This window comes from Dendropsophus ebraccatus, chromosome 2 (assembly GCF_027789765.1).
Source record: "Dendropsophus ebraccatus isolate aDenEbr1 chromosome 2, aDenEbr1.pat, whole genome shotgun sequence".
NCBI classification, from domain to species: Eukaryota; Metazoa; Chordata; class Amphibia; order Anura; family Hylidae; genus Dendropsophus; species Dendropsophus ebraccatus.
The window spans coordinates 194834614-194857128 of record NC_091455.1 but is presented as its reverse complement, the minus strand read 5'-3'; the positions used below and the strand labels follow the sequence as shown (position 1 = coordinate 194857128).

The 22515-nt window shown below is 43.0% G+C and overlaps 1 protein-coding gene across 10 annotated transcripts in view; it reads left to right on the top strand.

Annotated features, from left to right (window-relative positions):
- SVIL (supervillin) overlaps nt 1-17686 on the top strand; it is a 93155-nt gene extending 75469 nt beyond the window's left edge. For 8 of the 10 annotated variants that reach the window (XM_069958999.1, XM_069958996.1, XM_069958994.1 and 5 more), the window contains 16 exons: nt 455-610; nt 1877-2013; nt 2693-2840; nt 3053-3198; nt 4178-4353; nt 4454-4601; nt 5202-5481; nt 7130-7278; nt 7910-8015; nt 8559-8766; nt 9110-9243; nt 9876-10031; nt 10977-11120; nt 11744-11865; nt 12234-12389; nt 16575-17686. In XM_069958999.1, coding sequence (XP_069815100.1) covers nt 455-610; nt 1877-2013; nt 2693-2840; nt 3053-3198; nt 4178-4353; nt 4454-4601; nt 5202-5481; nt 7130-7278; nt 7910-8015; nt 8559-8766; nt 9110-9243; nt 9876-10031; nt 10977-11120; nt 11744-11865; nt 12234-12389; nt 16575-16661 — 2453 coding nt within the window. In that variant the 3' untranslated portion in view covers nt 16662-17686. Of the gene's footprint in view, nt 1-454; nt 611-1876; nt 2014-2692; nt 2841-3052; nt 3199-4177; nt 4354-4453; nt 4602-5201; nt 5482-7129; nt 7279-7909; nt 8016-8558; nt 8767-9109; nt 9244-9875; nt 10032-10976; nt 11121-11743; nt 11866-12233; nt 12390-15227; nt 15280-16574 lie in introns of all 10 variants that reach the window. The other 2 variants (XM_069958998.1, XM_069958997.1) reach the window with 2 other exon arrangements.
- Nucleotides 17687-22515: the final 4829 nt, after the last annotated feature.

Here is a 22515-nt window from a genome sequence, read left to right as displayed (position 1 = left end):
GATATTGCACTGCAATTTAGTGGTCAAATCCAGCTGCGAATATAAAAAAAGTTGGCTGCTGACTAGAGATGAGCGAACCTCGAGCATGCTCGAGTTCATCCGAACCCGATTGTTCGGCATTTGACTAGCTGTGGCTGCTGAAGTTGGATAAAGCCCTAAGGCTATGTGGAAAACATGGATTATTGGCTGTATCCATGTTTTCCAGACAACCTTAAAGCTTTATCCAACTTCAGCAGCCCCAGCTAATCAAATGCTGAACGATCGGGTTCGGATGAACTCGAGCATGCTCCAGGTTCGCTCATCTTTACTGCTGACCCTATGTAGCAAAGCTGAACCCTGCTGTTAGATACATTGCCAGCTGACTGTGCCCAACAACTCACAACTTACAATACATTAGAACCTGCAAAATTCTGTGAGTTTTGATATCTTTTTCTTTTTTTTCTTTCTCCTGTAGTGTCAAAAAATTCCAACTTTTCTGAAGTGGCGCTGGCTGGGCTGGCCAGTAAAGAGAACTTCAGCAGTGTTAGTTTACGCAGTGTTAACCTTACGGAGCAGCACTCCAACAACAGCGCCGTGCCATATAAGAAGCTTATGTTAATACAGGTTAAAGGTATGTGAATAGGATATGCCAAGTAGACATTAGCATGGTGTAACGTATATGTTAGTATGTTATGGATGTCTGCCTGCTGATCCCGAGTCTTAGTGCACTTTATATGGATTTAAAATGTGATTGGAATAAGTTTGTAGTAACTAGAGATGAGTGAATCGCCCGTCTAAACACAGCAAAGTGAAGCACTTCGTTTGATCAGCAAGAGGCTTATCAGCCTGCGGCCTTTCAACTCTGTTCCACTCTTTGCCGCTCCGCCCTGGGTGCCAGGAAAAGCTGGATCCAGTCCTGGCAAACTGGGAAAAGATTTCCAGGACTGGATCCAGCTTTTTCCAACACCCGGGGTGGAGCAGTAGGGAGCGGAGCAGAGTTGAAAGGCAGCTGGCTTCACTTTGTTTAGATGGTCGATTCGCTCATCTCTGGTTGCAGTGCTTGCATTCATACATATGTACATACTTATCTCCACTTTTATAATATGTACACGCATACAAGAGATGAGCAAACCATGTCCGAACCAGAGCATGCGCCATTTTTTCACTAATCGTTCAGTGTAATTGAACATTGTCCATTGTTTTGCTGGGATAAGAAGGAGTAAACAATCTTAGTAACAAACGCAATAACTATCGTAGTAACGATTGTAACTAGCGACCATCGTTCTGTGTAATATGGTGAACAATTTCGGGTTAATGATAAACAATCTCGTTTGCGATCATTGTTAATCGTTAAAAATTGCTCCGTGTAATAGGACCCTAAGGCTCCCTGAAAAACATGTATACAGCCATAGGCTGTATCTATTTTTTCCAGACTCCCTAGAGCTGCATCCATCTTCTTCAGCCGCCATCAAATGCTTTACACTCTGGTTCGGACAAGGTTTGCTCATCTCTCATATATACATGTACATATAGGTATACATATATATACACTTGCATAATTTCAGTGGGGCTCTTCTATGCCAAGTCTGAGCTGACGCTGTCATAGTGTATAGGGAGACTCCTATTGATACAGGGAAATAGAAATGATTTAGGCAGTGCTCCTCGTGTCTGCCTCGTGCCTGTGGTTCTTCACGTGTTGCTAAACTACAACTTCCATCATGTTGGGAGTTGTAGTTTTGCAACACTTGGGGAGCACTGCTGTAATGTCACCTATAAGCAGCTACCAATCGGTGACACTAGAAATAATAGTCTTCCTCTTAGAGCTAGTTTTTATACAGTATATGGTCGGGAACTGTCCTGTGAATTACATATATACTGTAACCACTTCTCTGTTCAGGTCGTAGACACGTTCAGTCGAGGCTGGTTGAGCCCCGGGCCTCCTCCCTGAACAGCGGTGACTGTTTCCTCTTGATCTCCCCGCACTACTGCTTCCTGTGGGTCGGAGAGTTTGCGAACGTCATCGAGAAAGCAAAGGTTAGTGGGCTGCAATGTTGACCCGCTGTCCCCTCTCCCGCAGAGCGATGGGACTAGTTCTGGCAGCGATATAAACAACTAAGGGGATGCTGTCATCTCACAACACTATACAAGGTCAGGAGGAAAGCGACGTATGTCTGCACGCTTTAAAAATATTGGTTTAGGATTACAACACGCCAGGCGCTTTGAAGTGCGAAGCCAGGAAATCCTCTGGAAAGGAGGTTACATGCCACCAGTGCGGAGGACATGTTTTTGTTTCTTTGCATCTATTGCATTGCACAGTGATGACAAGATACAAGCCTGCGGAGTAGTTTGTTTGTAGAGAATAGTACATAGATGCTTCTTGTGGAGGAGATGGCACAATGGTTCTCTGTAGTCTTTGCTTACACCCCCCTCCCCCCTTACATACTGTACAGGAAATTCCCGCATTGGGGGGGGATATCTTGACAATAATTTTTACAATTTGTTTGCATGTAATGAGTTCATCCATACCCGAACAACCATGGAGGAGAAAATGAGGAACATATGAGCGCATTAAGAATACTAAAAGCCGTGGTCCATGTGAGGACAGATGGGCTTGTAATATAAGCTGTGATCTCTATGGCCGCTTACAGAAAGTTGTTTTTTATTTTACTTAAGTGCTGAAAGGGCATTAAAAAAAAAAAATTCTTGTCTTTAGGCTTCAGAGCTGGCTTCCATAATTCAGACGAAGAGGGAATTGGGATGTAGAGCGTCCTATGTACAAACGATAGAAGAGGGGATAAACACCCATACCCACTCCGCTCGCGACTTCTGGAAACTTCTGAGTGGACAGGGAGAGTATCAGGGTAAGTCTTGTGTGAAGCTGACCTTAGACATATGACCGGGAACATACATGGCGTCTTAATATCACCAGTCCCGGGAGCAAGGTTTTACTCCACCTAAAACTAATGGCAGACATAGAAATTCTATACAGGCAGATATTGATTCTGCAGATATGGAAGGCTGTGGCTGAAACAATGAAGAACAGGAGTTTTAGGTTTTGTTTCTGTAATTTCAGATGCCGGAAACCCGGAAGAAGATGAACGCTATGAAAACGCAATCATTGAAACCAATTGTATATACCGCCTGTTGGATGATAAGTTGGTGCCTGTCGATGAGTTTTGGGGTAAAGTCCCCAAGTGCTCTCTTCTGCAGTCTAAGGAGGTTAGTGGTGTATAGTCGTGCCGTAGACTCGCTGTGATATGTCGCCACACTGTGATAGAGTTCCAAATATAAGTCAATAAAACAGTCTCAGTTGCAGGCAGGAGAGAAGTGCTCAGCCATGCACTTCTCTCCCCACTTGTTCTAGTGACCCATCAAAAAAAATTTAAATTTTTACATGGTGTAGACACGTAGTAAAGGTTTTGAAGTGAAGGTACACCACAAACCTCTGCACACGCCGTGCTCCTTCATAATCCACTCTAATCAGCAGTGCACAGTTATAGTGGAAGTCTATGGGTCTTTCTGTATACGGTAATCCCAAAAGTCCAATAGACTTCCTGTAGGCCGCTTATGATGGCAATTTATATCGGACATAAAGGAGCTGTGCACTTGTGCCCCTTTATACTAGCAATTGGCAGTATGAACTTCTGACATTTCAGAAGTTAAAGGGGACCTGTCACCCCGGCTGCTGGGGTGAAGCCTGCCCGACCCCCCCGGTGGAGCCCCTTATTCTTATCCCCCTCTCGAAGTCCCGGTCCTGGACCCCGTCCTGCTGCCGAGATATCTCAATCAAAAGCCGTGCATGCACTCACCAGAGATGAATCCAACGCCCATAGAGAATGACTGAAGCAGTAATTCTCTATGGGCGCCGGACTAATCTCTGGTGGGCGAGCGCACGACCTCCAATGGGGATTTCTTAGAGCCGGGATGGGTTCCGGGACTGGGACTTCGAGGAAGTGGTAAATATAAGGGGCCTTACCTCGGCAGCTGGGGTGACAGGCTTCCTTTTAAAGTGATGAGTACACTTTTAAGAATGGTGGAAATGATTGAAGGGATTAAAGGCATTGCCCTGGAGAACCTAGCCTTGGAATTAATGAGGAGAAGGATTTTTGTGACAACCAAGCTTGGCTTGTATGATAGTACAGGGTATAAAATAGTCTGACAGGCGCAGTAACCATCTTGTACACAATTCTCTCTGCAGGTTTTGGTGTTTGATTTTGGCAGTGAGGTGTATGTGTGGCACGGCAAGGAGGTGACGCTGGCTCAAAGGAAAGTGGCCTTCCAACTGGCCAAACACCTCTGGAATGGGATCTTTGACTATGAGAACTGTGATATTAATCCCCTAGATCCTGGGGAATGCAATTCTCTTATACCCAGGTAAGATATTTACACTTTATACATTATGACGGGTCTTATACCTTTCCAGTTTAGTTTTCACATAGCCTTTTATACCTCTATTTATCTTGCTGTTTTCCAGGAAAGGACACGGTCGTCCAGACTGGGCCATCTTTGGTCGTCTGACTGAACACAATGAGACTATATTGTTTAAAGAAAAGTTCCTGGACTGGACAGAAATGAAGAAACCCGCTGAGAAGACTTTGTGTGAGGAACCCCCAAAGCAAAAGGCAAAAGCGATAGATTTATATCATGTTAACTAAGCTTTACATATACTGTATGTATCAGGGGTAGGGAACCTTGGCTGTCCAGCTGTTGCAAAACTACAACTCCCATCATGCCTGGACAGCCAAAGCGAAAGCTTTGGCTGTCCAGACATGATGGGAGTTGTAGTTTTGCAACAGCTGGAGAGCCGAGGTTCTCTACCCCTGATATATAGGAACGGGGCGAATCATTGGCTTGTATCCTGGTGTCTCTTGTTATATAGATTATGGGAGAGATTTATCAAACATGGTGTAAAGTGAAACTTGGTGTAAAGTGGCTCAGTTGCCCCTAGCAACCAATCAGATTCCACCTTTAATTTTCCAAAGAGTCTGTTAGGAATGAAAGGTGGAATCTGATTGGTTGCTAGGGGCAACTGAGCCAGTTTCACTTTACACCATGTTTGATAAATCTCCCCCTATATGCGAACGGTAATACGGGTCTCAAAGTTGCAGTTAAACCTAATCCTACAGTATAGCGCCAGTTACTTGAAATGAGATCTCATAGTAATTTCAGTCTCTTTTGGCCTCTCGAAACCTAACTTTCCGGCTATCCATTTACTATGACAGGTTGAGAATGAAGAAGAAAATGTCAAGGGTTACGATGTCATGCAAATGGTCCCGTTGTCTCAGGCGGCCGTGGGGACGGTCTTGGATGGCTTTAATGTGCGCCGCGGTTACGGGCTGATAGAAGGAGATGACGGCAGACAGTATGAAATTACGACGGTATCTGTGGACGTCTGGCATATTCTGGAATTCGACTACAGCCGACTGCCGAAGCAGAGTATTGGTCAGTTCCATGAGGGTGATGCGTATGTGGTGAAATGGAAATACATGGTGAGCACAACAGGTAAGAAGGCTGGTATGAATAGTTTGATACCTATTCGGCAGTAATTTGTCAACTCTTACTTAAATGGACACTGTTGCTTTAAAAAAAATTCTCTAGTAAGCCTATGGAGTCCATCTCTTTTAGTGAGCTAGAGAATGAAGAGCACAGCTGAGTCCTTCTCCCAGGCCCTGACCAATCAAATTTTGACAAAATTTTACATGGCCTTTCTGATTTATATGTGAACTCTGCCTTACATAGGACTGCTGCAGTACTGATACAGTATATGGCGGTCTGTGCCACTATAAATAGAAGTGTTTAGTGCAGAACAACACAATGCACAGTATTCTGTGCCTGGCTTCTCATAACGTGTATAATCTCTTCCCCGTACCTCATGGCTCACAGTTCCTCCCTTTCAGTAATTGGCTTTGATTCCTAGTGACGTAGATCCGCTACATTCACTGCCAGATTATCCGCTCTGAATGTCACAAACCCATCGTGAGAGCCGCCAACAGGATTACAATCAATAGCTGCTTATTATAGGGGGAACTCTTCCTAAATGCAGTTGTTTGCTTAGTTTCTGCTTTAACAAGTTCAGGAGCGGGTTAGTTTCCTCTGTCCATGATCAGACACATCAAGTTTTATCTTAGGTTATTCAGATATATTATCTATTATTATTAATAATAATAATAATAATAATAGTTGTTATTGTTATTATCATTGTTATTATCATATCATTATTATCATTGTTGTTATCATATTATCATTATTGTATTTTTTGTTTTTATTTTTGTATTTTGTATTTTCGTTCTTTATGGTTAAAAGGAAGGAACAGCAAGAACCAGTGATCTTAACTCTTGGGGACTTTGTTTATTTTAATTTTATCATTTTGACTTTACTTTATTTTTTTACTTTTATTTTGCACATTGTGCCCCCATAAGGTCATGGGAGTGGCTGTATCCATGTTTTCCAGGACACTCTGTATACAACTTGAGCAGCCACTGCTAATCAAATGCTGCACGCTCCTGTTCAGACAAACCTGATCGTGGTTGATGTTTGCTTAACTCTTGTTAGTTCTTTGGTGATTCTTAGGAAGTTAAAGTGTTTAAATATTTTGACGTGTCCTAGAAGTTTTCATTGGTCAAAGTCTGGGTGTTCAGACCACCACCTATTAGATTGAGCCTGAAGATTCACTACTATCTCCCTCTCATTGCAGAAGAAGTCTTTATAGACTTACAGTGGAGCAAAGGCAGCAAGCTGTGCTTCCTCCAGCTCTTTCTGATCAGTGGGGTTAGAAAACCCAGACCCCAACCAAAACTTTTAGGATATGTCAAAGGCTTTGTTTTTTAAGTGACAGTGCCCATTTAAAGGGTCCTTGAACACGATTAAAAATTGAAATCCATCTATATGAGAAATTGGGTCACTTTTGTGAGTTCCTGGAGTCGGCCTCATTGTGATTGCAGCTCTGGAGTAAACTACAGTCTGGAACTCAGGATCAGTACAAGTCAAGGGCTATTTTTGTATGAAAAAGTTACTAACTTCTAGATCAAAAATCGTATAAATGTAGATGTGTTAAAAAAAAGTGGGTTTGAAGTTCAGCTACAAAGTTTTCCCTAAACCGAAGAACTGTGTAAGTTCCTAAATCCTGTCTGTTTCTCTCTTCCTGATTTAGTTGGACAGCGACAGAAGACTGAACATGTGAGGGTGGCGGGAAAAGAAAAGTGCGCCTACTTCTTCTGGCAGGGACGACAGTCGACTGTTAGTGAAAAGGGCACGTCGGCATTAATGACAATCGAGCTGGATGAGGAGCGGGGAGCGCAGGCAAGTTACGGCCATCAGATATCCCTTCTGCTTATACAAATTTATAGTGACCCTGAGAAAGAGCTCATTAGGAAGCTTTATCCCTGAGAATAGGCATCCACCCCCAACATTACACTGACATGACCCCCACCTCAAGAGTTATTTCCTGTACAGGTTCCTGGTTGGCTCATAACTATCATAGCGGGGAACCTAAATGTGCAGCCATACAGAAAAAGTTACTCTTTCCATGAAATAGAAACACCTCAGGGAATGGGTGGTCACCTTCTCTTGTGTTTTTGTTCTTGAACTATAATAGAAGCAGCACCGATATAACGGGGGGAAGCACACGGCTGTGCACTTCTCTCCTCAGTTTGCTGCTTGTTCTGATGCATTGCAGGAGACAAACGCTATAGACTTACAATAGCGCTTGTCTCCTGCTACTAGTGGATGAAGTAGCGAGCTGGGGTGCGAAGCTCACAGACGTGCGATTTTCCCAGCTACAGTATATCTGGATCTATAGCCCAGCACTAAGCAACATATCAAAAGTTTGTTAAAGTGACAGTGTTGTCAGATCCTTGAATGCCATGTGTACCTGGGGTGGTCACTATATAGATGTATACGTCAGCAAAACTAACAGTCTCTAATTTTCCAGGTTCAAGTACTTCAAGGGAAGGAGCCGCCATGTTTCCTTCAGTGTTTTGAAGGGAGTATGATCGTGCATGCTGGGAGGAGAGAAGAGGAAGAAGAAAATGCCCAAAGTATGTCCCCATTATACGTAGATTTTATTAGCGTTAAGTTCTTATTCGGCAAAGTTCATCTAAAAAACACAAACGCTTAATATTTGACTCCCGGAGGCTGGAGAAGTTGGATGCAGCCCTAGGAAGTACTGGGAAATATGGATACAGCCATATGTTGTATACATGTTTCCCTGTTAGCCCTGGGACGGCTTCCAACATCTTCAGCCGCTGGTATTCAAATGTTGAGTGTTTCAGTTTGGTTGAATGTTGCTGAACGCAATTTTTTGGCAAGTTATCTCAACATTACATTTCATGCTGGTTCATGAATGCAGCTTATGCCGATACTTGTGCAGTTCTCATTGTAATAACGGTCCCTGGTAATAGCCATTAGTCGTGTTTCATAGCTACAATATGGTTTTGCTCTTACTTCATAGACATCTACATAATCATACTTAGTTGCAGGCCATACTGCATCTATGCTATATACCAGGGATTTTCAGCTGTGTCGCTCCCCCCTTCCCCCACCTATTTATCTGACTATGGCCTCTTCTGTTCCCCTACCAGGTGACTGGAGACTGTATTGTGTTCGGGGAGAGGTTCCCGTGGAGGGTAATCTTATTGAAGTGGCTTGTCACTGTAGCAGCCTGCGATCTCGGACATCCATGATACTGCTCAATGTCAATAAAGCCGTCATTTACCTTTGGCACGGCTGCAAAGCACAAAGCCACACAAAGGAAGTAGGGAGGACGGCGGCCAACAAGATTAAAGAACAGTGAGTATGGAGGCAATATACACTGCCCAATGCGAGTGTGTAACCCTATAAGTATCCCGAACATGACCTGTACTTGTATAGTGTATGAGGAAATACTCAGAGCCCAACCTATAGGTGTTGTAAAACTACAACATTATGCGTGGACAGCTAGAGTCCACTGGAGGACCGTTACTTTTGTGGACCTCAACTGCAATACCAGACATAACCCAAGGACAGGTGAGGCGCTGGCACTGACTTAAAGTAGAAAGGCTGATAGAGATAAAAGATCCATCAGCCCTACTATAGAATAAAGACATAGAATATGGCTGTAATTGTCTCTGATGAATGTATTTTTTCCGTACAGATGTCCTCTAGAGGCCGGGTTGCACAGCAGCAGTAAAGTGACTATATATGAATGTGATGAGGGATCGGAACCCATGGGATTCTGGGATGCACTTGGCAGAAGAGACCGTAAAGCCTATGACTGCATGTTACAAGGTAATCCTTACTTATACATTCCCATTATACCATCTCCAGACTGTTTTATCTGCATCCATATGTCCAAAACTTTAAATTTGCATTTACCAAATTACAGATCATTCTCTTGAATGCCATGTGATTAGTCAGATGTGAAAAGTAAATGGATAATCCAGGATTCGAAAAAGCACAGCTACTTTCTTGCACAAACAGCACCACCCCTGCCCTCAGTTTGTGTGTGGTATTACAATTTGGCGCCATTCACTTCAATGGAACTGAACTGCAAAATCCACACCCAGGCTTGAGGACAGTAGAGGTGCTGTTTCTGTAAAAAAAGCGGCCTGGATAACCACTTTTAAAGGTTGCTACATCTGGTATATTGCACCACTAGTTCTGGATTGTTGATGCCCCCTTATACCGGAGTCCATGGTACAGCTCCAGTAGTCAGACATCATTTGGGTAAAACCCTCTATAAAGCCGTTTTTTGCGTTGTTTTCTATAAAAGCATATAAAACGTAATGTTCACTGCTATGAGCTGTTCACAGGTTACTGTGTTTCACTGAGCTACATGGGACTACTAGAAAAACAGGTTCAGCCCTTTGAGTGTTTGATTTGTAATTCTACACTATTGATTTCTTTCCTTGTCTCAACAGATCCTGGGAAATTTAACTTTACTCCCCGGTTGTTCAGTCTCAGTAGTTCATCCGGAGAATTCACCGCTACAGAATTCATGTATCCGTCCAGGTTGACGTCGGTGGTAAATTCCATGCCGTTCTTACAGGAGGACCTGTACACAGCCTCGCAGCCAGGCACGTACTCTCTGCTCTTGTAACTTTAGGCCCCGTTCACATATATTGGACTGGACACAGATTTTGGTGCACATTTTGTGTCCGCTCCAACAATTGCATCTGACACAACCCCATCCACTTGGTGTGGACTTTTGGCACTGGTGCAGATTGTGCAGAGGATTAGCACCATAGAATGACAATAGGGCTAATCCTTCACGGAGATCTCCCATACCGGATCAGTCTCGGAAATGCACATTAGATTTGGTAGTGATATATGAACATACTCTTCCATTAACGAACAACAGTATTGAATGTAAGGTTGTTCGCAGTGACACATCCTTTTTGGCCATTACAGTCAGTTATGGAACTTATGTTACTTACTCTTTCCAGTCGTCTCTCTACAACCCAATTTTACTATGTCTACTATAATCCACCACGTCCGTTACCTTTTATTTTTATAAGCTCCTGAAGTTCTTCAGAAGTTTTGATCGGTGGGGATCCGGGTGCTGCAACCCCTAATGATCACTGGAATAAAGGGGTTGCAGTCTACGGACTCGTAGAATGCAGTCTAAGGACCTGTAGAAAGTCTTATAGACTTTCTGTGAGTCCTTAGACCACCTGCTCCGCTCTCAAAGCAGAAAAGAAGGGGCACAACTCTGATACATATGAAACTAGAAATATTTTGGTCCAGGATTTTAAAAAAAACAGCACCACCCCAATACTCAGGTTGTGTGTGGTATTACAATTCAGCTCCATTCACTTCAATGAAACTGAGCTGCATAACCCACACCCAATCTGAGGACAGGAGAGAAAGCAGCCATGTTTTTTTTTTATTTTTAATTATTTTAATTTTTAGCTATTAATAGGGAAAATGCAGTCAGGATTGTGAAGATGCTGCTGTGATTAAAGTGACCATGCATCCTGCCTTGGACAGATACTTATAAGTCTTATGTCTTTTTACTGCAGCTCTATTCCTTGTTGACAACCATCACGAGGTTTACCTCTGGCAGGGCTGGTGGCCCTCGGAAGAGATCATTACAGGGTCCGCACGGATACGATGGGACACAGACCGGAAAAGTGCAATGGAGACTGTGCTACAGTACTGCAAAGGTGAGAAGCTGGAGATGGTGAGGATGGGTTGGATTACTATATCCATATGTAGTATACATAGTCTGTGTACTGGTTTTTGAGATTCAGTATAACTATTGGCCATTAGGTGCAGTCACCTTTATCATTTATAGTCTGTATCTATTACAATCAACTCCCGAGCGTTTTCTTTACTCTTCTCCCTAGAGCAAAACTACAATTCCCATCATGCCCTGACAGCCTTAGGCTGTCAGGGCATGATGGGAGTTGTAGCTTTGCCACAGGTTGGAAAACCTTAGGCCATCAGGACATGATGGGAGTTAGAGTACAGAGATCTCCTGACCTACAGCAAAACTACATCTTCACTTAGATACATTTACATTGTCGCGCTTGTTCCAACACAATGAAGATTTATTCCATTATACCGGACTTTGATATAGGAAGAAAAGTTCCTTGTAAATTTCTAAGCGCTACAAGGGAAATTCTGCTCAGACAGCTGCAGTAATCCCTTGGCGCCGGATCAGACTGCATTGTCACATTCACTTCCGAACAGAGCCGGGTCTTGTGTTTTATTTTATAATGTATGCATTGTATTCATGTTATGACTTTTTTTTTTATTTTTTTTTTTATTTACGTTGTCTTTTTAGGCAAGAACAATAAAAAGCCACCAAAGTCCTATCTAATCCACGCCGGCTTGGAACCCCTGACATTCACCAACATGTTCCCCAGCTGGGAGCATAGAGAAGACATTGCCCAGATCACAGAGAAGGTGACCTGCTCGTAGCTGTAGGGCAGGCATGTCCAAACTTTTTTCGAAGAGTGCCAAATTTGATGAAGTGAACATGTTCGAGGGCCAACCATTTTACATGCTACATGCTATATGCTTTATAACACAGGCAGATAATAGCAAGCTGGATACCTGGGGGGCCGTAAAAGTTCGGAACGCGGGCCGCAAATGGCCCTCCGGACGGACTTTGGACATGCCTGCTGTAGGGATATGATGCCTTATTATTAGTCCTCTACAAAACGTGGAATGTTTCCATATAAAACTCTTGACGTTATAAGTTGCTATAAATGTCACTCCATATATACAGGTTATGAGGTAACGTTCTGCTTGTATACTGTGCGTCTGTACAGGATGCTGAAGTCTCCAATCAGATAATCCTTGTGGAGGATGTCCTGGCCAGACTGTGCAAGATGATCTACCCTCTAGAGGATCTCCTCGCCCGCCCTTTGCCCGAGGGAGTCGACCCATTAAAGCTTGAAATTTATCTGTCTGATAAAGATTTTGAGGTAAATCTCATTTATTGGCTCGCTGCCTGATTTATTGGGGTGTTCAGGCTGGTAGGTATTTGGGTTTCTTTAAGTGAATCTGTCACATATTTCGTTTTTTTCTTTCATTTTACCGATTAGAGTCACATACTAAAACTTATTAATCTGTTTCAAATTTTTTTATTTCCCTTTTTGTACATTATTGTGGGGCTGCCATCTTGCCTGGGCTGTTCCGAACAGCATTTAGTGACATGCTTTACAGCAAGACTCATAGGGGGGCATTTATCAAACTAATTGCGCCTTTTTTAAGTCTAATATATCTAGTTTGCGCTCAAAATAAATTTAATATGTATTTATGAAGCTTTTTTAGACAAGACTATCCAAATTAGATGCAACTTTTTGAATAGATTTTTTGTTGTTAATTAGATCAAAAGTGCACCTGAATTCTTTTTTAGCTAAATTTATTAACTGCGCAATTTTTTAAAAAGTATATATTGGCGCATCGCTACGTCTGCTCCGAACCAGGTGAATTTATTAGACTAATTAAAAGACCATTATTTTTAAGACACATTTACTATGCTATTAGACAATTTACATAAATTTGACTAAACACATTAACCCATAGCTGCACCAGGACGTTATTGAACGTCCTCGTGCCGCTATGGGAGTTCAGAGGGGGGTCGCGCGGCGACCCCCCTCTGAACTGACGCGATCCCGGGTGCCGCATGTAGCCTGGGATCGCGGCTATTAGCGGGCACGGTCCGATCGCCGTGCCCGCTAATTAAGTACTTAGAAGCAGCTGTCAAAGTTGACAGCTGCTTCTAAATACTTGCTGATATGCATCCTTGGTGGTCTAGTGGGGGGATCGCCCCCCTGCGGCGTGATTGCGGGGGGGCGATCCCCGCATCTATCCCGGGCCGGGGTCTGCTCCGTAATGGCGCTGATCCCGGCTCGGCATTCTATTGCTTTTGGCTGCAGCAGCCAAAAGTAATAGAACACCGATCTCATGGATTCATGCAGTATAACTATACTGCATGGATCTCTATGAGAGATCAGAGTGCATATACTAGAAGTCCCCCAGGGGGGCTTCTAGTATATGTGTAAAGTAAAAGAAAAAAGTATTTTTAATAACACAAAGCCCCCTCCCCTAATAAAAGTGTGAATCACCCCCCTTTCCCCATTTTATAAATAAAAATAAATAAATAAATTAATAAACAAACATGTTTGCTATCGCCGCGTGCGTAATCGCCCGAACTATTAATTAATCGCATTCCTGATCTCACACGGTAAACGGCGTCAGCGCAAAAAAATCCCAAAGTGCAAAATTGCGCATTTTTGGTCGCATCAAATCCAGAATAATTGTAATAAAAAGCGATCAAAAAGTCATATATGCGCAATCAAGGTACCTATAGAAAGATCACATCATGGCGCAAAAAATTACACCTCACACAGACCCATAGACCAAAGGATAATAGCGCTATAAGCCTGGGAATGGAGCGATTTTAAGGAACATATATTTTCTTTAAAGGGAACCTGTCACCCCCCGTGCCGGGGTGACAGGCTCCCGACCCCCCGTTAGAGACCCCTATACTTACCTCATCCCGCCGGGTCCCTCTTCTGGATTCGGTCGGGTCCCGGAGATCTCAGCCGCTGCAGCCCGGCGCGCGCGCTGAGAGATGAGTCCAACACCCATAGAGAATGACAGGAGAGTCCAGCGCTCCGTCATTCTCTATGAGCGTTGGACTCATCTGTCAGCGCGCGCGCCGGGCTGCAGCGGCTGAGATCTCCGGGACCCGACCGAATCCAGAAGCGGGACCCGGCGGGATGAGGTAAGTATAGGGGTCTCTAACGGGGGGTCGGGAGCCTGTCACCCCGGCACGGGGGGTGACAGGTTCCCTTTAAAAGGTTTTAATTTTTACAAGCCATCAAATCAAATAAAAGTTATACATGTTACATATCGTTGTAATCGTAACAACTTAAGGAACATATATAACGAGTCAGTTTTACCCCAGGGCGAACATAGTAAAAACAACCCCCCCCCCCCCCCCCCCCCAAATAAAAAAAAAAACATTTTTTTTTTCAATTTCACCACACATATAATTTCTTTCTGGTTTCCCGGCACATTTTAGGCAAAAATTACATCTGCCATAGCAAAGTACAATTAGTTGCGCAAAAAATAAGGGCTCATTTGGGTCTCTAGGTGGAAAAATGCAGGCGCTATGGCCTTATATACACGAGGAGGGAAAAACGAAAACGCAAAAATGAAAACTGGCTGTGTCCCCTAAGGGTTAAATTGGAAATTATGCCAAAACATCTTTGACAAAATCGTGTTTTTAGATTTGTTAGTAAATATGCCCCATAGACTGCAATAGAGTCTGTCCCCTTGAGATGAATGTGAGACATTACTGAGCACGCTCTGTGACCTGTGAAGAGGTCATTCCACAGGGAGCTGCTATTGTCGCCTCTATCTACTGATGTCACTTGAAGCTAGTGTTTGGTGAACAGTAAAACACATAAGTTAACCCTTTTCCTTCCTTCAGCCGTGCCAACAGACAGGGGAGAGCGAGTGGTAATGGTGCAGTAAGGCGCCCATCATCCCAGAGTGTGGCACCTGACAGAGTTACCTTTGGACAGGTGGAATACAGTACTTAGTGGCACGTCGGTACTGGGGCAAAACCTTTTGACATTTTTTTTAAATTCATATATAAAGACAAAACAAGCCAAAGTGGCTGAGGAGAATTAGAAAAATCTGGGTAGTGTGAGCAGTGCCCTCTGTATGTGGGGTTATGGAAACAACGTACATGGCGTATGGAGTACAGCGGCCCATGCTCAGCCCCCTCTCTTATCCTCTCTTCTCAGTGACCAATGCTCACTTTGGATTGCAGAACCAGCTATTTGTTTTCTGTGTATGGTTGGTATATTAAACTTTCTTTAGTCACCAAATATCACACCAAATACCCAGTGAAAAGTATGTATCATGTCTGACCTATTGGCTGGTTCACCTTTTTGACCACTGCTGCTTCCCATTGTATGATTTATACTGTAAATTCACTCATCTGATTCCTTTATGAAATTATTGTGAAAGAAAGAGATCAGTGTTAAGCGTTTTGCTCTCTTTGTGTGTAATTGTTGTAATGGACACTGGACTGGAAACGGGTCCAGTTCCCATTCCAGTTACCCTTCATGTTGCTACTTAAGTGCTTGTACACATGTTGTTTCTTGGCACTATAGCGCTCCGAAGAACCTCTTAGCATTGGAAACTTAAACAAGTCCCACTTAAAGAGAGACACTCAAACGCTCACGTTGGCACACGCTTGCTCATGTACACTCACATGCACGGTCACGGTTGTGGGATATTTCTTGCTTTAAGCGAATCTGAATTGGCTGCCACCCACGCCAAACTGGTGGTATCGTTTTCTACACTTTATCTTACCATGTCTAGTCCAGTGTCGGCCTTTCTCCTGGGGCCGTATTTTGGCTAAAAACAAGTTTTATTCTGGTTGCGCAGTGAGGCAGAGTGTCATCAATGCCCTAGGCCTGTAGCACCCCTCTCCCCGCTTCTTTTCTTTTTCTGCTTGCCCCCGGGCTGGATAAAGGTGGGAAGAGAGGTGCTGCAGGCCTAGGGCACAGACTCTCTAGGCCTCGCCTAACTATGCCACGGAGTAAAACTTGTTTTTAGCCAAAACACTGGAGAAAAGCAGAACCCGAGACGGGATATGACGACTGGGAACGGGTGGTGGCCGAGACTTGTACCAGCGTTTTGGGGGTGGGTGGCAGCTGGTGCAGATTTGCATTAAAGGTGTTATCCCAAGATTATAAGTCATCTGCTGCCCACAGAATAGGGGATAACTAGTTAAATGGGGTGGGGGTCCGACTACTGATCATGAGTGAATGAAGTGGTAGCAGATATTTGCCCATTGATCTACACATGGTCATTGGGGTTTCCAAACATTACTGAGAGCTGCACATAACAATGTCTGGAGATCCCATAGACTGTGAAGAATGCTGTGGCCAAGCATATGCACTGCTGCTCCACTTAGGGGACATTTGACTAGTTATACCCTATCTATTATTATTATTATTATTATTATTGTTATTGTTATTGTTATTAATATTATTATTATTGTTGTTGTTCTGTGAGAGATTTTATTTATATTATTTTTACTACAGAAACCCATTTTATTCTAATATATCATCTCTTTTCAGATTGCATTAGAAATGTCTAGAGAAGAATACAACACGCTGCCATCCTGGAAACAATCCAACATTAAAAAAGCTAAAGGACTCTTCTAAAAAGCAATAGCGTGGTCTTGCCCTTCCCTCGCGGTTTGCTTAATCACCTGTGAGCCCGCAGTTGTCTTCCAGACGCCTCCACTATATCACTGCTGAGTTTTGCACTCGCCGTCTTTACGCATGTGCACAATTCCGTCTTACAATCCTGTGTGCGGCCGTCGCGGATAGGACGATGAAACGAAAGGAACGCTACAGACACCTCGCGTGTGACGACTGTGGTTACTGCACTGCCTGGTGACTCCTGTCCCATTGTAAATGTACTGAAAGAGACGATCAGAAGAGGAGCGTTTCCCCAAGGAACCCCACAAGTATATACCATGCACTTAAGCTAAATACAGACTTTATTCCTTGGCCGGAGACGTCACAGCTCGGATGAGGTTCTTTCTCGCTCTCTCTTGTAAATGTTTAGTTTGTCAGATCCAATAGAATGTATTTATATCGACACTGTGTATTTAACTATGCAATATAATCACTGTGTAAGATTTGTGTGTTATTACACAAACCATGAAATCCAATGCCAATACTGTGCTAACAGCGGATAACCTCAGGCTGTCTGTATACCATATGCATTTGTCATATTTTTTTTTTCTTTTCTTTGCATGTGGTGGTTAGTAATACAATGGTCACATCATGTGTGGACTTGCTTCTCTCCACGGTGCCCTGTAATGGGGCAAACAGCCGAGCTAGCTGTCCCCGGTCATACATGAGCGTGCGGGCGACCCACCTGTGTGTTGGCCCCTACAGAAGCACTGCTAGATTTTTTTTTTTTCACTTTTGTTTGTATTTTTGCTTACATGTCAGACTAAAGGGGCTCATAACCGACTGTATAGTGCCTTGTTTTTTTTTTTTTGTGTACAGTTTATATACAGGAAAAATGTAGTCTGCCTTTTTGGACGCAGTTATTAAAAAAAGAAAAAAAATAAGCATCTGATATTTGTACTTTATAATAGAAGACATCTCAGTTTCTAATACCTGATGTAAACTTTAAACATGTATTTTGTGATATAAGATCCCAAATTAAAAAAAAAAAAAAAGCTTCACAGAATGTGGTTGTGTGACTTATTCACGGGAGTGGCGATGTCGCAAGGAGCTGTGTACCACATTACCTGTTAGATTTTAGAGAGGCAGAGTGACACGGCTGGTGACATGGACAGGAACGGCACAAAGGCCACTACAGGCATAAGTAATGTATAAAGTGTGTAAGTCCCCCTTCACACGTCCGTGGTAGTTCCCACAGCCAGGGAAATACTAATGGGAAAGCCTCTTAAGGGCCTTCAGGAAACCATCAAAACAGCTTCTTCGCTCTTCGTGTGCGTGAGTGACATCACAACACTGGGGAGGTAGAGGCCTCTTTTGGCTGGAAATAAAATTGCTGATTCCGGCCACAAGAGTGATTGACAGGGTCAGTTACCAATGGTTCCTGGCACGGTCAATCATAGTGCCACTATTAACTGTATGCGCTTTTGATAAGGAGCTTGTACAGTTAAAGGGCCAGAGTCAGCATTTGGCGGCAGTTACCTGGGTGCTGGCGCTTGTCGGGGCTGCTATGCAATGCATTCAGTATTCCGGACGGATTTCAGATGTGCTTCCGGAATTCTGGATGCCTCCATAGGGTTCTCAAGACAACCCCATCCCCTCCACTGCCTGTTGGACCTGTGACCTGGAAGTGCAACATAAAATCAATTTATCTATTTCCTGTGAATCATGTTTAATAATAATCCACAATAGAAAAAATGGGAAACGCCAGTGATCTTAGTGACTCAACAAGGCTTGGTCATGGGTGCTAAATAGAGTTGAGCAAACCGGGTTCGGGTTCGAGTCGATCCGAACCCGAACGTTCGGTATTTGATTAGCTGGGGCTGCTGAACTTGGATAAAGCTCTAAGGCTGTCTGGAAAACATGGATACAGCCAATGACTATATCCATGATTTCCACATAGCCTTAGGGCTTTATCCAAGTTCAGCAGCCACCTCTAATCAAATGCCGAATGTTCGGGTTCGGATGGACTCCAGCATGCTCCAGGTTCGCTCATCTCTAGTGCTAAGCTATCTGGGGCTGGGATTTCACTGTTAGTTGTCGGAACATGTTTGTAAGCTTTTCTTTTTTTCCCATGTCTTCATAGACCCTAGACCTTTATCCTATAGAACACTGATGTGGAACCTTAAGCTCTCCAGCTGTTGCAAAACTAATGCCTGGACAGCTAAAGCCAACAACTAGAGGGCTGAATGTTCCCCATCCCTGCTCTAGAACATCACTGGGACAATGTAGAACAAGACTGTTCAGACCATGTCAGGACCTCCATCTAAGGCAGTGTTTTTCAACTCCAGTCCTCAAGACCCACCAACAGGTCATGTGTTGAGGATTTTACAGGTGATATAATTATAGTCAGTGCACCAGTAACTGCCACAGCTGTTCATTGTATGGGATGTCCACAAAACATGACCTGTTGGTGGGTCTTGAGGACTGGAGTTGAGAAACACTGATCTAATGTGAAATTACTGTGAGATGTGACACTGACCCCATGGGCCAATATTCCTACAAGTGAAGTCAGTGGTAACTGTAGATGATACAAGGTGCATATGTGCTTAGGGTGTGTTCACACTACGGAATAAGCGCATTATTCTGACCCTGTGTTATACAGTAGGAGGGAGTGGTGTATATATGTATGTGTATATATCACTCCTAGTTAATTTATAGGTCACATTCTACATTTCATCAATATTAGTTTGATACAAAAAAAAATAACCATCTCCAAAGACCAACATGATTTCGTCTTATATGACAGACATGATAGATTTTATTGATCCTTTGCTAAACTAATAACCCTTCTTCATAAGCATCCCATGCTGGATGCTTCACACAGGGAGTCATACGTATGGAAACGGTTTACTTACTTTTATCCTAATCCTTGGACAGGTGCAAGAATCATGTTAAGGGGAAACAAAGCACCAGGCCCTTTTGTACTGGGTGGCAAAAACTGCCACACTTTGTGCGGCTAGTCTATATATTGCCTAGGGCCAGTTTTAGTGGCCATATCCTGGGTGCTTTCAAGGCTAGATGCCCCACGAGCAATATATCGTACATCACTGTGTATGTTCAATCACCAAAGTGCAGGGTGCCACGTATAACAGGGCACAAGGATGCAGTCTGCTGCCAGCATATCAGATAGGTCTGTGCAATCCTTCCCTAGTCCCTTGGGCCAGAAGGTTCCTGCAAGGGTCAAAGGTTAAAGAGCTACTTCAGCGAAAAGCTTTTTCCCAGTAATTGAAACACATTAAAAAGTTATATAACTTTGTAATATGCTTCAATCACCTATCTGCCCCCTTCAATCCCCCCACCAGGAAGTGAAGTAAACTCATTTTTACCTAATGACTGTTGACCCCAGGCTTTTCTGTGGGAGCCATTTTGTGGCAATGACATCATCAAGAGGGAGGCAGATCTAAGCCCTGTTAGGAGAGCCTCCCTTTGTCAGATGACTCAGCTCTGATTGGCTGAACAAGATGTAAGCCATCTAACAGTTTTACAGAGTCAGAAATCACAGGAGACAAAGTGCATCATGGGAAAGCCCAAACCAGGAAGTAAAGAAAAAATGAAGACCCCAACTGAAGCTTCAGGGACCTGCAAACAGCGGGAAATTCAAACTGAGACAGACCCCAGAGGGATGGTAAGTGGGAGTGGGAAGTGTTTATGATTGTTTAGTTTCTTTATATATGTATATATATATATATATATATATATATATATATATATATATACAGTGTGTGTATATATATATATATATATATATATATCAGCGCCAGAGTACCCCTTTAATAATCATTCTCAGTTTTTTTTGCCCCAGAGGCTTATACTCTACAACCCTCAGCATTACTGATCCATTATTTGATAATAATGTGGATGTTGTATTGGATTTACAGTTTTTTCTTTGGAAGATTACCTGTTGTCCTCCATTAGGATACAGTCCTGGGACGCCTCGTGTCATACCTGACTGCATTCATGCAACTTCAGCAATTTTACAGCTGAACAGAGCTTGCAAACACAAGATTCATTGGATTCAGGAACAAATCCTGTACGTTTGCTCAACTTTAGTGGTATATGTATCTATGTATATAGAGTACCATATAATCAGCTTACTTTGTGCAAAATCTGTGTGAACAGGATGTACAGTGAAAAGACAGATTTCCTTCAGTCTCCAGTGGGCCATCATCATTGAGCACTTTTTTTTAAGTAACTTACAATTTTGCTTTTGCCCACTAGAGGGCACTTCAGCCTTACTTGTAATGTGTTGCCATGTGTATTTCACTGTCTCAGTCTGTTATGGGTCACAGGTACAAGAAATTGAAGTAATTCCATTGTTTACTTAGGAAATCCACACATATATATATATATATATATGTATATATATATATATATATGTATATATATGTGTGTGTGTTATATATTTCTTCTCCTCTTCACTTATAATTTGGTATTGCGCATAATTATTGAAGTGATAACATGGTCCTCAGACCCCACACTCCTCTGCTATGTCCATGATGTCATATTTTTAAATGCATGTGGTCAATGACAACCAGGCCGTCCTCCTCACCCTGACCCGCTGGTAGCATCAACACCAGTGATTTATAGGTTCCAATTTATTGACCCCCGGGACTGCATACATAATGATTCCCTAATGTATAGTTAGAATGACTAATATAGAAGCTTGTATACTCTCTTTTTATGGGATTGTGGAAGATATTGGCAGGTACAGTCATAAAATCTCCTATATATGCTGATACAGAACATGCCAGGTACGTTTATTCCATACCCCACTATTTAAAAGGGTTATCCAGCCTTAGAAAAACATATCCGCTTTCTTTCAGAAACAGCACCACTCTTGGACAGGGGTGGCGCTGTTTTTGCAAAAATGTAGCTGTGTTTTATCTAAATCTGGATAACCCCTTTAGAAGATGCCATTTGTAAAGGGATTTCCTTAGTACATCCATATTTAAAAAAAAAAAAAAAAAAAGTCCAAGAGTTGTGTTTTATATTGCAGAATTTAAAGTTATTTTTCAGTCTAAACATACGGGTGGCCTATTCTTGGGGTAAGTAATCAATTTATTAGTGGCGTGTCAACATTTGGTGACCTGCCATTGTGTAGCAACTGTTCTGTGTTATTACACTGAAGTGAATGGGATCTTACCTGCAGTAACCCAGAACAGCCACTAAGTAATGTATGGCGCTGTCTGCTTCTGGTTCTGTTCATGTATCTTCACATGTTCCATGTTCTGCCCGTGAAACATGGACTGTTTCCCCGCTTGGCATGATGTAGCAATATCATGCCAGGAGCGGGGAAGCAGTTTGAATCTCTGCGGCTCTGTAATGACAGAGCCGCGACGATTCATAGAGTTTCCCTGCTGCCGGCATGATATTGATAAATCATGCCAAGCGGGGAAACCGTGCAGGTTGGGAATTCAACACCCGTAATTTAAGGACAGAACACAGAACGTGTGAATGCAGCATGTGAAACATACAGTCCCTCCTTGTACAGTACTTTGTGGCAGCTGAAATGAATGGGAGTCAAGTAATACAGAAATCCAATAAACCATATGACTTTCAGGGTGTGAGACTGGATCTGACATAGAGCTTCCATGACATGACTCCTCCTCAGTGATAATGAGTTGACTCTGCTCATCCTATCCCAGTCTACACTGCAAAACTGAAGACTGAGCAAAGAAAGCACCAGTGCACTCTAGTGGACAATGTGAAAACTGGAGCAGGTTATGGTCCAAAGTTGTTGTTTTTTTTTTTTTTTTTTTTAACATGGACAGTTACATAAAAAAATAAAAAGGACAGCTACTTGGATGGCTCCCTA